Genomic DNA, 17064 nt, shown 5'->3' with positions numbered 1-17064 from the left:
TTTTTTTTGTTTGTTTTTTTTTTTTTAAATTATTCTTGGGCCCCTCCCCCACTGGCGGGGGCAGCCCCGAGATTGGGGGGGGGGGGGGAGGGGCAGGGGTGGGGGAGGGGCACCCCCAGCTCCCTGCCCCCCCCCCCCACAGCCGGCCCCAGCCGGCGGGGGGGTCCCGGGGTCCTTTGGGTCTCGGGATCCGGAAATTAAATCCTGGGGGAGGGGCGGGGGGGGTTAAGAAAAAGAGGGGGGAGGGGTGGCCACACCCCCCCAAGCCCCACCCCCCCAAGACCACGCCCCCCCCCCAGCACTCACCGAGGGGGGTGGGGCCGTCGGGGGCTGCGGGGGGGGTCACGACCTCGTAGGCGTCGTCGCTGGGGAGGGGGGAGGCCGGAGGGAGGGAGCCTATAGAGACCGTATGGAGGCCCTATAGGCACCCTATAGGCGGCAGCCTGTAGAGGCTGTATAGGGAGCCTATATGGGAGCCTGTAGGGCCTATAGAGCCCGTGGGGAGCGTATAGAGTCCATAGGGAGCATCTAGAGACCATATAGAGACCCTATAGGCACCCTATAGGCAGCACTCTATAGAGGCTGTATAGGGAGCCTAATGGGAGCCTATAGGGCCTATAGAGCCCGTGGGGAGCGTATAGAGGCTACGAGGAGCACACAGAGCATGTAATGAGCATATAGAATCCATAGGGTGGGTATAGAGACCGTATAGAGCCCATGGGGAGCGTATAGAGGCAATGAGGAGCCTACAGAGCCTGTAGGGAGCCCGTGGGGAGTGCATAGAGTCCATAGGCAGCATCTAGAGACCCTATAGGCGCCCTATAGAGACTGTATAGGGAGCCTAATGGGAGCCTATAGGGCCTATAGAGCCCGTGGGGAGCGTATAGAGGCTACGAGGAGCATACAGAGCCTGTAATGAGCATATAGAATCCATAGGGTGGGTATAGAGCCCATGGGGAGCGTATAGAGGCAATGAAGAGCCTACAGAGCATACAATGAGCACATGGGGAGCGTATAGAGTCCATAGGGAGCATCTAGAGACCGTATAGAGCCCATGGAGAGTGTATAGGGAGTCTATAGAGGCTATAGGGAGCCCATGGGGAGCGTATAGGGCCCATAGGGAGTGTATAGAGCCCATGGGGAGCATATAGAGCCCCTAGGGAGGGCATAGAGACCGTATAGAGCCCATAGGGAGCGTATAGAGTGTACAGAGGCTACAGGGAGCATACAGAGCTTGTAGGGAACATAAGGGGAGCACACAGAGCCTATAGGGAGCATATAGAGCCCGTATACAGCCCATGGGGAGCATATAGGGACTGTATAGAAGGCTATAGGCAGCATACAGAGCATATAGGGAGCATGTAGGCAGTGCAGAGAGTCTATAGGGACTGTATAGAGCCCATAGGAAGTGTATAGAGACCGTATAGAACCCATGGGGAGCGTATAGAGGCAATGAGGAGCCTACAGAGCATATAATGAGCACATGGGCAGCGTATAGAGTCCATAGGGAGCATCTAGAGACCGTATAGAGCCCATGGGGAGTGTATAGGGAGCATACAGAGCCTGTAGGGAGCACATGGGGAGCATACAGAACCTATGGGGAGCGTATAGAGCCCCTAGGGAGGGTATAGAGACTGTATAGAGCCCATGGGGAGCATATAGAGGCTATGAGGAGCATATGGGGAGCATACAGGACCTATAGGGAGCGTCTAGAGACCATCTAGAGCCTATAGGGAGCGTATAGAAGCTATAGGCAGCATACAGAGCATACAGGGAACATGTGGGAAGCGGACAGAGCCTATAGGGAGCGTATAGAGCCCATGGGGAGTGTATGGGGAGCGTATAGGGCCTATGTGCAGCATACAGAGCTTATAGGGAGCATGTGGGGAGCGTACAGAGCCTATAGGGAGCATATAGAGACCATATAGAGCCCATGGGGAGTGTATAGAGACCGTATAGAGCCTATAGGGAGCATATGGAGCCTATAGGGAGTATATATGGAGCATACAGAGCCCATAGGGACCAATATAGAGAGCAGACAGAGCCTATAGGGGGTGTACAGAGGCTACAGGGAGCATATAGTGCCCATAGGGAGCATATAGAGGCTATAGGGATCATACAGAAGCTATAGGGAGCAGAAGTACCCCATGGGGGGGGGTGAGTGGTGCATGCACTCTATAGGGGTCAGGGAGGGAGCGTATAGAGGCTGTAGTGAACATACAGAGCCTATGGGGAGCCTATAGAGCCAATAGAGAGCATACAGGGCCTATAGAGAACATATAGAGCCTATGGGGAGCGTATAGAGCCTATGGGGAGCAGAAGTGCGCCATAGGGGGTGTGGGGTGGGTGTTGCATGGACTCTACAGGGGTCAGGGAGGGAGCGTATAGAGGCTATAGGGACTGCCTTATAGGTGGGGGAGGGGGTGGAGAAAAGACCCTATAGAGCACAGGGAGGGACCGTAAAGAACCTATAGGGGCTGGAATGGCCAATACGGGTCCTATAGGGCGCAGGGATGGCCCGTAGGAGTCCTATAGGGCGCAGGGATGGGCAATATGGGTCCTATAGGGTGCAGGGATGGCCTGTAGGGGTCCTATAGGGCGCAGGGATGGGCAATACGGGTTCTATAGGGCACAGGGATGGGCAATATGGGTCCTATAGGGTGCAGGGATGGCCCGTAGGGGTCCTATAGGGCGCAGGGATGGGCAATACGGGTTCTATAGGGCACAGGGATGGGCAATATGGGTCCTATAGGGTGCAGTGATGGCCCGTAGGGGTCCTATAGGGCGCAGGGATGGGCAATATGGGGCCTATAGGGGCTGGAATGGCCAATATGGGTCCTATAGGGCGCAGGGATGGCCCCTATAGGGCGGGGGCAGGGCCCTGCGGGGGGACCCTATGGATGCTATAGGGTGCAGGGAGGCTCCGCCCCTCCCCTCCCCTCCTCCCCCCCCGGGTCCCCAACACTCACCGGCCGGCGTGGGGGAGGGGGCGCTGGGGGGGGCGTGGTCCCGGTCCGAAGGGGCGTGGTCCCGGGCCGAGGGGGCGGGGTCTCTGCCGGCGGCCCCGCCCCCCCGGCGGGCCTTGTTGACCACGGCGTAGGTGACGTCCATGGGTGGGGGGAGGGGCGGGTCCCCGGGGTCCGGGGGGGGGTCAGCGGGGGTGGGGGAGGGGAGGGGTCAGAGGGGGTCAGAGGGGGTCAGAGGGGTCAGAGGGGGGTCAGAGGGGTCAGAGGGGGTCACCCGCACTCCGGCTCGGCCCGCTCCCTCCTCGCGCTTCTCGTTTCCTGGGGCAGGAAGTGTCGTGCCCGCCCTCCCCCACCCCGCCCCTTCCCCACCCTCACCCGCCCCTCCCCTCCCCCACCGCCCGGGTCCCATCCGGGGCCCTGGGGGGGGAAGGAGGAGGGAGGAGGGGAGGGGAGGGGGAAGGACTGGGGGGGGGGAATCGGTGCCGCAGGCCACGCCCCCCCGCTCGGCTAAGCCCCGCCCCCCGGGTGGAGCCGGGGGGTGTCACCTATAGAGCCCCTATGGGGCCTTGGGGCAGCTTCGGGGGGAGGTGTAGCCCCTATAGCAGCCTGGGGGGGGCCTATAGCTCCTATAGAGCCTCTTGGGGTCCCTATAGCTCCTATACAGCCTGGTGGGGGCCCTATAGCTCCTATAGAGCCTCTTGGGGTCCCTATAGCTCCTATAGAGCCTGGTGGGGGTGTCCCTACAGCCACTATAGCCCCTGGGGGGTCCCCATAGCTTCTATAGAGCCTCTTGTGAGCCCTATAGCTCCTATAGAGCCTGGTGGGAGTGTCCCTACAGCCTCTATAGCCCCTGGGGGGAGTCCCTAGAGCTCCTATAGACTCTCTTGGGGTCTCTATAGCTCCTATAGAGCCTGGTGGGGGTGTCCCTACAGCCTCCATAGCCCCTGGTGGGGTTCCTGTAGCTCCTATAGAGCCTCCTGGAGTCCCTATAGCTCCTGTAGAACCTCTCGGGGTCCCTATAGCTCCTACAGCGTCCCAAGGGGAGGCTCTATAGACCCTGTAGGGCCTTTGTGGGGTCCTTACAGACCCTATAGCGCCCCGGGGCAGCCCTATAGCTGCAGAGCCCATGTGGGGTGCCCTATAGTGCTCCTGGGGCAGCCCCTATAGCCCTCCTGGGAGTCCCTATAGCCCCTCTAGCACCCCGGGGGGCTCCCTATAGCCCCTATAGCGCCCTGGGGGTCCCCTACAGCACGCCTGGGACACCCCTATGGCCCCTATAGGGCCCGGGGGGGTCCCTGCGGCCCCTATAGCCCCCCTGGGGGTCCCCTATAGCCCCTATAGCGCCCTGGGGGTCCCCTATAGCACTCCCGGGGCACCCCTATGGCCCCTATAGGGCCCGGGGGGGGTCCCTGCGGCCCCTATAGCACCCCGGGGGGGCCCCTATAGCTCCTATAGGGTCCCCTATAGGGGGGGGGGGGGCGGGGCTAGAAAGGACCCAGGCGTCCGGGTCACGGGGCGCTGAGTGTCTCGCGGCTGACGTCAGCGAGGGGCGGGTGACGTCGGCTCGGCCGCGAGGGGACGTCACGAGGTTGGGGGGGGAGGGAGGAGGAGTGGGTGGGGAAAGGAAAGGGGAAGCCGCTCTCTGATTGGCCGGCGCTGGGCGGCCGCGCCCCGTCCCGGCGCCGGGCGCTGTTTGGGGGGGCGGGCGGCGCGGCGCGGTGAGGTCAGCGGGCGCGCGGCGCGGCGGCCCCGGAAGCGGCGGCGGCGGCGGGAGCGGGGCCGCGGGCGGGTGAGCGGGGCGGGGCGGGGCCAGAGCGGGGCGGGGCCGGGCGGGGGCGGGGCCGAGCCGCGGGGGCGGGGCCGCGGCGGGGAGGGGCGGGCGGGGCGCGTGGCGGCGGGAGGGGGAGATGCTGCCGGGGGCGGGGCGTTGGTGCGAGGGGCGTGGTGTAGGGAGGGGCGGGGCTGCGGCGGGGTCCCCCGGGGGCGTGGCTACAGGGATCCGGGGGCGTGGCTGTGAGCGATATCCCGGGGGCGGGGCTAAGTGGGCGGGTCTAGAGGGCGTGGCTTAGCGCCGGGTAGAGGCGTGGCTGCGCGGTCGGGGGCGTGGCCGAGGAGCCAGGGGCGGGGCTACGGGCCCAGGTGGGGTTCCCTGGGGGCGTGGCTATGCGGCCGGGGGCGTGGCTTGGCGGGGACCCTCTAGGGGCGTGGCGGGGGGGCTGAGGCGGGACGAGGGAATTCCCCGGGGGCGTGGTCCGGGGGTGGAGGCGTGGCTTAGTGACAGGGGGCGTGGCCGGAGACCCCAGGGGCGTGGCCTAGCGGCGAGCCCACCAGAGGCGGGGTCCTGGTGGTGGGGCTGGGGGGGGCGTGGTCATGGGGCAAGGGGCGTGGCCTCAGCGATATGGGCGTGGCCTGGAGCTACCCCGCCCCCCTCGAGGGGTGTTTGGGCGCGGCCTGAAGGACCCTCCGCAGGCGGCCATGGCGGCGGCAGCGCCCGGCTCCCCCCCGCGCCGAGGGACCCCCGAGCCCCCAGGTGAGGACTTGGGTGCTGGGGTCCCCGGTGTCCCCAACGCCCCGACGCCGCGGTCCCTGGGTGTCCCCAACACCGGGGTCCCCAACACCCCAACACCGGTGTCCCCGGTGTCCCCAACACCCTGACACCGGGGTCCTTGGGTGACCCCAACACCGGTGTCCCCGATGTCCCCAACACCCCGACGCCAGGGTCCTTGGGTGTCCCCAACACCGGCGTCCCCAGTGTCCCCAACACCCCAACACCGGTGTCCCCGGTGTCCCCAACACCCCGATGCCGAGGTCCTTGGGTGTCCCCAACACCGGCGTCCCCGGTGTCCCCAACACCCCGACGCCAGGGTCCCTGGGTGTCCCCAACACCCCAACACCCCGATGCCGTGGTCCTTGGGTGTCCCCAACACCGGGGTCCCTGGTGTCCCCAACACCCCGACGCCGTGGTCCCTGGGTGTCCCCAACACCGGGGTCCCCGGTGTCCCCAACACCCCGACGCCAGGGTCCCTGGGTGTCCCCAACACCGGTGTCCCCAACACCCTGACACTGGGGTCCTTGGGTGTCCCCAACACCGGTGTCCCCAACACCCCAACACCCTGACACCGCGGTCCCCGGGTGTCCCCAACACCGGTGTCCCCCACACCCCAACACTGGTGTCCCCGGTGTCCCCAACACCCTGACGCCAGGGTCCCTGGGTGTCCCCAACACCGGGGTCCCCAACACCCCAACACCCTGACACTGGGGTCCCTGGGTGTCCCCAACACCGGTGTCCCCAACACCCTGACACTGGGGTCCTTGGGTGTCCCCAACACCGGCATCCCCGGTGTCCCCAACACCCCGACGCCGTGGTCCCTGGGTGTCCCCAACACCGGGGTCCCCGGTGTCCCCAACACCCTGACGCCAGGGTCCCTGGGTGTCCCCAACACCGGTGTCCCCAACACCCCAACACCCTGACACCGCGGTCCCTGGGTGTCCCCAACACCGGTGTCCCCAACACCCCAACACCCTGACACCGCGGTCCCTGGGTGTCCCCAACACCGGTGTCCCCAACACCCCAACACCCTGACACCGCGGTCCCTGGGTGTCCCCAACACCGGTGTCCCCAACACCCCAACACTGGTGTCCCCGGTGTCCCCAACACCCTGACACTGGGGTCCTTGGGTGTCCCCAACACCGGTGTCCCCAACACCCCAACACCCTGACACCGCGGTCCCTGGGTGTCCCCAACACCGGTGTCCCCAACACCCCAACACTGGTGTCCCCGGTGTCCCCAACACCCTGACACTGGGGTCCTTGGGTGTCCCCCACACCGGGGTTCCCCACACCCCAACACCCTGACACTGGGGTCCCTGGGTGTCCCCAACACCGGTGTCCCCAACACCCCAACACTGGTGTCCCCGGTGTCCCCAACACCCTGACACTGGGGTCCTTGGGTGTCCCCAACACCGGCATCCCCAGTGTCCCCAACACCCCGATGCCGTGGTCCCTGGGTGTCCCCAACACCGGTGTCCCCAACACCCCAACACCCTGACACCGGTGTCCCCGGTGTCCCCAACACCCCGATGCCGGGGTCCTTGGGTGTCCCCAACACCGGCGTCCCCGGTGTCCCCAACACCCCAACACCCTGACACCGGGGTCCTTGGGTGTCCCCAACACCAGGGTCCCTGGTGTCCCCAACACCGGTGTCCCCAACACCCCAACACCCTGATGCCGTGGTCCTTGGGTGTCCCCAACACCGGTGTCCCCAACACCCCAACACCCTGACGCCGCGGTCCCTGGGTGTCCCCAACACCGGGGTCCCCGGTGTCCCCAACACCCTGACGCCAGGGTCCCTGGGTGTCCCCAACACCGGGGTCCCCAACACCCCAACACCCTGACACCGGGGTCCCCGGGGGTCCCCAACACCGGTGTCCCCAACACCCCAACACCCTGACACCGCGGTCCCTGGGTGTCCCCAACACCGGTGTCCCCAACACCCCAACACTGGTGTCCCCGGTGTCCCCAACACCCTGACACTGGGGTCCTTGGGTGTCCCCAACACCGGCATCCCCAGTGTCCCCAACACCCCGATGCCGTGGTCCCTGGGTGTCCCCAACACCGGGGTCCCCAACACCCCAACACCCTGACACCGGTGTCCCCGGTGTCCCCAACACCCTGATGCCGTGGTCCTTGGGTGTCCCCAACACCAGGGTCCCTGGTGTCCCCAACACCCCAACACCCTGATGCCGTGGTCCTTGGGTGTCCCCAACACCAGGGTCCCTGGTGTCCCCAACATCGGTGTCCCCAACACCCCAACACCCTGACACCGGGGTCCTTGGGTGTCCCCAACACCGGTGTCCCCAACACCCCAACACCCTGACGCCGCGGTCCCTGGGTGTCCCCAACACCGGTGTCCCTGGTGTCCCCAACACCCTGACGCCAGGGTCCCTGGGTGTCCCCAACACCGGTGTCCCCAACACCCTGACACCGGGGTCCCCGGTGTCCCCAACACCCTGATGCCGCGGTCCCTGGGTGTCCCCAACACCGGCGTCCCCGGTGTCCCCAACACCCTGACGCCATGGTCCCTGGGTGTCCCCAGCACCGGTGTCCCCAACACCCCAACACCCTGACACTGGGGTCCCTGGGTGTCCCCAACACCGGCATCCCCGGTGTCCCCAACACCCCGACGCCTCGGTCCCCGGGTGCCACCCCGTCACCCCGTACCCATCACAGACGAGGCGGAAGCCTCCGCGGCGGCGCCCACGTCGTCCCCGGGCCGCCCTCACGCTGAGCACGAGGAGACGCCGGCGGTCGCGTCGTCCTCGGGGCGTCCCGCCGGCGACGAGGAGGAGGCGGCGACGGCGGCGGCGACGGCGGCGGCGACGGCGGCGACGGCGGCGGCGGCGTCCCCGGGTTGCCGGCGCGGCGGGGAGGAGGACGTGACGGCGGCGGGGTGGCGGTGCCGGCGGAAGCACGTCTTCGTGCTGAGCGAGGCGGGGAAGCCCATCTACTCCCGGCACGGCAACGAGGAGGCGCTGGCGGCCACCATGGGCGTGATGATGGCGCTCGTCTCCTTCATCCAGAGCGGCGGCAACGCCATCCGCGCCATCTGCTCCGGTAGGGGAGGGGTTAACGGGGGGGGCACCCCCGATTCCTGGGGACCCCCGGGCGCGGGCGGCCTCGTGGCTCCTGTCCCCCCCGAAACGCCCTCGCTCAGGTGGGGCTGCTCCCTAAAAGAACGGCACCCCCAGAACAGCCCCCCCCAAAACAGCCCCCCAAACCCCCCAGGTACAGTGGGCCCCCCAAACCAGCCACCCCCCAAAACACCCCCCAAAACACCGCCCCCAGGTACAGCGGCCCCCCAAAAGACCCCCCCCCCAAAACACCCCCCCAAAACCCCCCCAGGCACAGCGGGCCCCCCAAACCAGCCACCCCCCAAACACCTCCCCAAACCACCCCCAGGTACAGCGGATCCCCAAAACACCCCCCCCAAAACACCCCCCCAGGTACAGCGGGACCCCAAAACACCCCCCAAAACACCCCCCCCAGGTACAGCAGGCCCCCAAAAACACCCCTCCAAAACAGCTCCCCCAAACCACCCCCCAGGCACAGCAGCCCCCAAAACATCCCCCTCAAAACACCCCCCCAAACACCCCCCAGGTACAGCGGCTCCCCCAAAAACACCCCCCCAAAACACCCCCCCAAAGTACAGCAGCCCCCCCAAACCCCCCCAGGCACAGCAGCCCCCAACCCCCCCCAAACCCCCCCCAACCCCCCCCAGGCACAGCGCCCAAACCAGCCGCCCCAAACACCCCCCCAAAACACTTCCAAGTACAGCGGCTCCCCCAAACCACCCCCAAACCACCCCCCAAACCACCCCCCCCCCCCCAAAGTACAGCAGCCCCCCAAACCCCTCCCCAGGCACAGCAGCCCCCCCCAACCCCCCCCCAACCCCCCCCCCCAGGCACAGTGCTCAAACCAGCCGCCCCCCAAAACACCCCCAAAACACCCCCCAAAGTACAGCAGCCCCCCAAACCCCCCCCCCAGGCACAGCAGCCCCCAAACCAGCCGCCCCCTAAAACACCCCCCAAAACACCCCCAAAGTACAGCAGCCCCCAAACCCCCCCAGGCACAGCGGCCTCTCCCAAAACCCCCAATCCCCCCCCCAACCCCCCCAGGCACAGCGCCCCCCAAAACACCCCCCAAAACACCCCCCAAAGTACAGCAGCCCCCCAACCCCGCCCCAGGCACAGCAGGCCCCCAAAACCCCCCCAAAACCCCCCAAACCCCCCCAGGCACAGCAGCCCCCAAACCAGCCGCCCCAAAACACCCCCAAACGACCCCCCCAGGTACAGCAGCCCCCAAAACACCCCCCAACCCCCCCCAACCCCCCAGGCACAGCGCTCCCCCCCAAACCAGCCGCCCCAAAACACCCCCAAACCACCCCCCCAAAACACCCCCCCAAAGTACAGCAGCTCCCCCCCAAACCCCCCCAGGCACAGCAGCCCCCAAAACACCCCCCCAAACCCCCCCCCCCCAGGCACAGCGCCCCCCAAAACACCCCCAAACCCCCCTAACCCCCCCAGGCACAGGGCTCCCCAAAACACCCCCCAAAACACTCCCCAAAGTACAGCAGCCCCCAAACCCCCCCCCCAGGCACAGCAGCCCCCCCCAAACCCCCAACCCCTCCCCCAGGCACAGCAGCCCCAAACCAGCTGCCCCCCAAAACACCCCCCCCAAACGACCCCCCCAGGTACAGCAGCCCCCAAACCCCCCCCCCCCAGGCACAGCGGCCTCCCCCAAAACACCCCCCAACCCCCCCCCCCAACCCCCCCCCCCAGGCACAGCGCCCCCAAAACACCCCCCCCAAAACACCCCCCCAAAGTACAGCAGCCCCCCAACCCCCCCAGGCACAGCAGCCCCCCAAAACACCCCCCAAACCCCCCCCAAACCCCCCCAGGCACAGCGCCCCCCAAACCAGCCGCCCCCCAAAACACCCCCCAAACGACCCCCCCAGGCACAGCAGCCCCCCAAACCCCCCCCCCAACCCCCCCCAGGCACAGCAGCCCCCAAACCAGCTGCCCCCCAAAACACCCCCCAAACCACCCCCCAGGTACAGCAGCCCCCCAAACCCCCCCCCCCAAAACCCCCCCAACCCCCCCCCAGGCACAGCGCCCCCAAACCAGCCACCCCCCAAAACACCCCCCCCAAAACACCCCCCAAAGTACAGCAGCCCCCCAAACCCCCCCCAGGCACAGCAGCCCCCCAAACCAGCTGCCCCCAAAACACCCCCCAAACGACCCCCCAGGTACAGCAGCGCCCCCCAAACCCCCCCCCCAGGCACAGCAGCCCCCCAAACCCCCCCCAAAACCCCCCAAAACCCCCCCAACCCCCCCCAGGCACAGCGCCCTCCAAACCAGCCACCCCCAAAACACCCCCCAAAACACCCCCCAAAGTACAGCAGCCCCCCAAACCCCTCCCCAGGCACAGCAGCCCCCCCAAAACACCCCCCCAACCCCCCCCCAGGCACAGCAGCCCCCAAAACACCCCCCCCCCCCAAACCCCCCCCCCCAACCCCCCCCAGGCACAGCGCCCCCAAACCAGCCGCCCCCTCCTCTCACCGCAGAGGACCGGACGCTGGTGTTCGAGCAGCGGGGCCCCTTGCTGCTGGTGTCGGTGTCCCGCACGCGGCAGTCGGCGGCCCAGCTGCGCCGGGAGCTGGCCTTCGTCCACGAGCAGATCCTCAGCCTCCTCACCCGCGGCGGCATCGCCCGCGTCTTCGCCCGCCGTCGCGGTTACGACCTCCGCCGCCTCCTCGCCGGCGCCGAAGCCGTCCTCGACCGTCTCTTATCCGGCGCGGCGGCCGACGGGCGGTTGCTGTTGGGCGCCGCTCGCTGCCTGCCCCTACCCGCGCCCCTCCGACGAGCCGTCTCGGCCGCTCTCCGTCGCGCCGCCGCCGCCGCCGTCCCCGCGCCCGCTTTGGCTCTGTTGGCGGCCGGCGGGCGGTTGGTGACGGCGGCGCGGCAGCGGGCCTTGGCGGAAGGCGGCCGGTTGTGCGCCAGCGACCTTCACCTCCTCCTCAATCTTTTGGGGAGCGGGGCGGGCGCGGGCGAGGTGTGGACCCCCGTCTGCTTACCGCGCTTCAACCCCGACGGCTACTTCTACGCCTACGCGGCGGCGCTGGGCGAGGAAGAGGAGGAAGGCGACGGCGACGGCGGCGGCGGCGGGGTGACGCTCATCCTGCTGTCGACGGAGCGCGAGGGGTTCTACGCGGCAGCGGGGTGTCGGCGGCGCTTGGAGGAGACGCTGCGGGCGCAGGGGTGGTTGGGGGAGCTGGGGGCGGCGGTGCGGGGTGGGGCGGGGTACGGCCCCGCCCGTCCCGGCGCCCCCGAGCTCCGCCATTTTCTTTACAAGCCCTTGGAGGGGCCGGAGGAGATGCAGCAGCTGCCGCAGTTTACGAGGTGCGGGGTTGGGTTGGGGGGGGGGGGGGACACCCCCAAAATTTTAAGGGGAGGGGGTGGGTGTCAGCCGGCGCGCGCCTGACGCCCGTGTCTGCCCCGCCGCGGGTTCAGCCCCGAGCTGGAGGAGCCCTACGCCAGCGAGGAGGAGCAGCACCGGCTCTTCGACCTGTACCACTACCTGCACAGCCGCGTGCACAGCCCGCACCGGCCCCTGCGCCTGCTCTACCACGTGGCTGAGAAGGAGACGCTCCTGGCCTGGGTGAGTCGGGGAGCGGGGCGGGGAAGCCGTCAGTAGGTTCCAGAGTTAACGGGAGGTGCTTGCTGGTGATGCCGTCAGTAGGTTCCAGAGTTAACGGGAGGTGCCTGCTGGCAGCACCATCAGTAGGTTCCAGAGTTAACGGGAGGTGCCTGCTGGCAGCACCATCAGTAGGTTCCAGAGTTAACGGGAGGTGCCTGCTGGCAGCACCATCGGTAGGTTCCAGAGTTAACGGGAGGTGCCTGCTGGCGGCGCCGTCGGTAGGTTCCAGAGTTAACGGGAGGTGCTTGCTGGTGATGCCGTCGGTAGGTTCCAGAGTTAACGGGAGGTGCCTGCTGGCGGTGCCGTCGGTAGGTTCCAGAGTTAACGGGAGGTGCCTGCTGGCAATGCCGTCGGTAGGTTCCAGAGTTAACGGGAGGTGCCTGCTGGCAGCACCATCGGTAGGTTCCAGAGTTAACGGGAGGTGCCTGCTGGCGGTGCTGTCGGTAGGTTCCAGAGATAACGGGAGGTGCCTGCTGGCAGCACCATCAGTAGGTTCCAGAGTTAACGGGAGGTGCTTGCTGGTGATGCCGTCAGTAGGTTCCAGAGTTAACGGGAGGTGCCTGCTGGCGGCGCCGTCGGTAGGTTCCAGAGTTAACGGGAGGTGCCTGCTGGCGGCACCGTCCGTAGGTTCCAGAGATAACGGGAGGTGCCTGCTGGCAGCACCATCGGTAGGTTCCAGAGTTAACGGGAGGTGCCTGCTGGCGGTGCCGTCAGTAGGTTCCAGAGTTAACGAGAGGTGCCTGCTGGCGGTGCTGTCGGTAGGTTCCAGAGATAACGGGAGGTGCCTGCTGGCAGCACCATCAGTAGGTTCCAGAGTTAACGGGAGGTGCTTGCTGGTGATGCCGTCAGTAGGTTCCAGAGTTAACGGGAGGTGCCTGCTGGCGGTGCCGTCGGTAGGTTCCAGAGTTAACGAGAGGTGCCTGCTGGCGGTGCCGTCGGTAGGTTCCAGAGTTAACGGGAGGTGCCTGCTGGCAGCACCGTCGGTAGGTTCCAGAGTTAACGGGAGGTGCCTGCTGGCGGTGCCGTCGGTAGGTTCCAGAGTTAACGGGAGAAAGCCTGCTGGCAGCACCATCGGTAGGTTCCAGAGTTAACGGGAGGTGCCTGCTGGCGGTGCTGTCGGTAGGTTCCAGAGATAACGGGAGGTGCCTGCTGGCAGCACCATCAGTAGGTTCCAGAGTTAACGGGAGGTGCTTGCTGGTGATGCCGTCAGTAGGTTCCAGAGTTAACGGGAGGTGCCTGCTGGCGGCGCCGTCGGTAGGTTCCAGAGTTAACGGGAGGTGCCTGCTGGCGGCACCGTCCGTAGGTTCCAGAGATAACGGGAGGTGCCTGCTGGCAGCACCATCGGTAGGTTCCAGAGTTAACGGGAGGTGCCTGCTGGCGGTGCCGTCAGTAGGTTCCAGAGTTAACGAGAGGTGCCTGCTGGCGGTGCTGTCGGTAGGTTCCAGAGATAACGGGAGGTGCCTGCTGGCAGCACCATCAGTAGGTTCCAGAGTTAACGGGAGGTGCTTGCTGGTGATGCCGTCAGTAGGTTCCAGAGTTAACGGGAGGTGCCTGCTGGCGGTGCCGTCGGTAGGTTCCAGAGTTAACGGGAGGTGCCTGCTGGCGGTGCCGTCGGTAGGTTCCAGAGTTAACGGGAGGTGCCTGCTGGCAGCACCGTCGGTAGGTTCCAGAGTTAACGGGAGGTGCCTGCTGGCAGCACCATCGGTAGGTTCCAGAGTTAATGGGAGGTGCCTGCTGGCAGCACCATCAGTAGGTTCCAGAGTTAACAGGAGGTGCCTGCTGGCGGTGCCGTCAGTAGGTTCCAGAGTTAACGAGAGGTGCCTGCTGGCGGTGCTGTCGGTAGGTTCCAGAGTTAACGGGAGGTGCCTGCTGGCGGCGCCGTCAGTAGGTTCCGGAGTTAACAGGGTTGCTAGCTGGCAGTGCCATCAGTAGGTTCCAGAGTTAACGGGGGTGCTGTCTGGCAATGCCATCAGTTAACAGGGGTGCTTGCTGGCAATGCCATCAGTAGGTCCCAGAGTTAGCAGGGGACAGCGTCATCAGTTATTGGGGGTTCTTGCTGGTGCCGCTGTCGGTAGGTCCCAGAGTTAATGGGGGCGCTCACTAGTGGTGCCATCAGTAAGTGCCAGAGTTAACGGGGGTGCTCGCTGGCAGCACCATCAGTTATTGGGGGTGCTCACTGGCAGCGCCATCAGTAGGGGCCAGAGTTAACGAGGGACGCTCAGTGGCAGCGCCATCGGTAGGGGCCAGAGTTAACGGGGGATGCTCAGTGGCAGCGCCATCGGTAGGGGCCAGAGTTAACGAGGGACGCTCAGTGGCAGCGCCATCGGTAGGGGCCAGAGTTAACGGGGGACGCTCAGTGGCAGCGCCATCGGTAGGGGCCAGAGTTAACGGGGGACGCTCAGTGGCAGCACCATCGGTAGGGGCCAGAGTTAACGAGGGACGCTCAGTGGCAGCACCATCAGTAGGGGCCAGAGTTAACGGGGGACGCTCAGTGGCAGCGCCATCGGTAGGGGCCAGAGTTAACGGGGGATGCTCAGTGGCAGCACATCAATAGGGGCCAGAGTTAACGGGGGACGCTCAGTGGCAGCGCCATCGGTAGGGGCCAGAGTTAACGGGGGACGCTCAGTGGCAGCACCATCGGTAGGGGCCAGAGTTAACGAGGGACACTCACTGGCAGCGCCATCGGTAGGGGCCAGAGTTAACGAGGGACGCTCAGTGGCAGCGCCATCAGTAGGGGCCATAGTTAATGGGATGCTCAGTGGCAGCACCATCAATAGGGGCCAGAGTTAACGAGGGACGCTCAGTGGCAGCACCATCGGTAGGGGCCAGAGTTAACGAGGGATGCTCAGTGGCAGCACCATCGGTAGGGGCCAGAGTTAACGGGGGACGCTCAGTGGCAGCGCCATCAGTAGGGGCCATAGTTAATGGGATGCTCAGTGGCAGCACCATCAATAGGGGCCAGAGTTAACGAGGGACGCTCAGTGTCAGCACCATCAGTAGGGGCCAGAGTTAATGGGATGCTCAGTGGCAGCACCATCAGTAGGGGCCAGAGTTAACGAGGGACGCTCAGTGGCAGCACCATCGGTAGGGGCCAGAGTTAACGGGGGATGCTCAGTGGCAGCGCCATCGGTAGGGGCCAGAGTTAACGAGGGACGCTCAGTGGCAGCGCCATCGGTAGGGGCCAGAGTTAACGAGGGACGCTCAGTGGCAGCGCCATCGGTAGGGGCCAGAGTTAACGAGGGACGCTCAGTGGCAGCGCCATCAGTAGGGGCCAGAGTTAACGAGGGACGCTCAGTGGCAGCGCCATCGGTAGGGGCCAGAGTTAACGGGGGATGCTCAGTGGCAGCACCATCAATAGGGGCCAGAGTTAACGAGGGACGCTCAGTGGCAGTGCCATCGGTAGGGGCCAGAGTTAACGGGGGACGCTCAGTGGCAGCGCCATCGGTAGGGGCCAGAGTTAACGAGGGACGCTCAGTGGCAGCGCCATCAGTAGGGGCCAGAGTTAACGAGGGACGCTCAGTGGCAGCGCCATCGGTAGGGGCCAGAGTTAACGGGGGACGCTCAGTGGCAGCGCCATCAATAGGGGCCAGAGTTAACGGGGGACGCTCAGTGGCAGCGCCATCGGTAGGGGCCAGAGTTAACGGGGGACGCTCAGTGGCAGCGCCGTCGGTAGGGGCCAGAGTTAACGGGGGACGCTCAGTGGCAGCGCCGTCGGTAGGGGCCAGAGTTAACAGGTGGGCTGGTTCCCTCCCCGGGTGCAGGTGACGAGCAAGTTCGAGCTGTACGGCTGCTTCAGCCCGCTGGTGACGAAGGCGGGGGCCATCGGCGTCCTCACCAAGCTGCTGCGCTGGCTGAAGAAGGAGGAGGACTGGCTCTTCATCCGCTACCCGCCGCCATATTGCGCCGCCCCCGCCCGCCCCGAGGGGGCCGAGGCCGAGGGCTGAGCCCCCCTCGGCCCCGGGGTGGGGAATAAAACGCCGCCGGAGAAAAGAGTCCCCTGTGTCAGGGCGGGAAGGGGGAGACGGGGGGACGACGATGGGGTACGGGGAGCTGGGGGGTGGTAGGTGACGTCACGCGGTGGTGATGTCACGCGGTGGTGATGTCACGCGGGGTGAGGTCACGCGGGGGGTGAGGGCGCGGTGGGTGGAGAGGGGAGGGAGGGAGAGGTGAGAAAAGGGAGGGAAGGGGGCAGAAAATGGAGGGAAGGGGATAGAAAAGGGGGAAGAGGAGACAAAATAGAGGGAAGGGGACAGAAAATGGAGGGAATGTGACAAAAGGGGGAAGAGGGGACAGAAAATGGAGGGAAGGGGATAGAAAAGAGGGGACAAAATGGAGGGAAGGGGATAGAAAAGAGGGGGAAGAGGGGACAGAAAATGGAGGGAAGGGGATAGAAAAGGGGAAGGGGACAGAAAATGGAGGGAAGGGGATAGAAAAGGGGGAAGGGGACAGAAAATGGAGGGAAGGGGATAGAAAAGGGGAAGAGGAGACAAAATGGAGGCAATGTGACAGAAAAGAGGGGGAAGAGGGAACAGAAAATGGAGGGAAGGGGACAGAAAATGGAATGTGGCAGAAAAGAGAGGGAAGAGGGGACGGAAAACGGAGGGAATGTGACAGAAAAGAGGGAGAAGAGGGGACAAAATGGCGGGAGGGCATGACAGAAAATAGAGGGAAGAAGGGACAGAAAATGGAGGGAGAGGAGGGGAAGGAAAAGGGGTGGAAGAGGTGACCAAAATGGAGGGAAGAGGGGACAGAAAGTGGAGGGAAGGAGGGACAGAAAAGAGGGGGAAGAGGGGACAGAAAATGGAGCGGGAAGAGGTGATAAAATGGCGGGAAGACATGACAG

At 65.5% G+C, this 17064-nt stretch overlaps 1 protein-coding gene and 1 long non-coding RNA gene across 2 annotated transcripts; one reads left to right on the top strand and one right to left on the bottom strand.

The window, feature by feature from the left end:
• Positions 1–38: 38 nt before the first annotated feature.
• On the bottom strand, positions 39–3145 carry LOC140645530 (uncharacterized). The gene is made up of 3 exons (XR_012040019.1): positions 2970–3145; positions 307–396; positions 39–204 (listed from the first exon to the last, which is right to left on the bottom strand). It is a non-coding gene; the product is annotated as an uncharacterized lncRNA (long non-coding RNA).
• A 1550-nt stretch (positions 3146–4695) lies between these two features.
• Positions 4696–16211, top strand: MON1B (MON1 homolog B, secretory trafficking associated). Its single transcript, XM_072848972.1, has 6 exons — positions 4696–4755; positions 5436–5496; positions 8196–8579; positions 11089–11923; positions 12035–12182; positions 15983–16211. Exons 2-6 carry the CDS (start codon positions 5442–5444, stop codon positions 16163–16165), a joined length of 1605 nt encoding a protein of 534 aa, XP_072705073.1. The 5' UTR covers positions 4696–4755; positions 5436–5441; the 3' UTR covers positions 16166–16211.
• The last annotated feature ends 853 nt before the right edge of the window (positions 16212–17064 follow it).

The sequence above is a fragment of the Ciconia boyciana genome, chromosome 34, assembly GCF_034638445.1.
Source record: "Ciconia boyciana chromosome 34, ASM3463844v1, whole genome shotgun sequence".
Classification (NCBI taxonomy): Eukaryota; Metazoa; Chordata; class Aves; order Ciconiiformes; family Ciconiidae; genus Ciconia; species Ciconia boyciana.
Note: the sequence above shows the minus strand (reverse complement) of the source record. Positions and strands in the feature narration are given on the sequence as shown.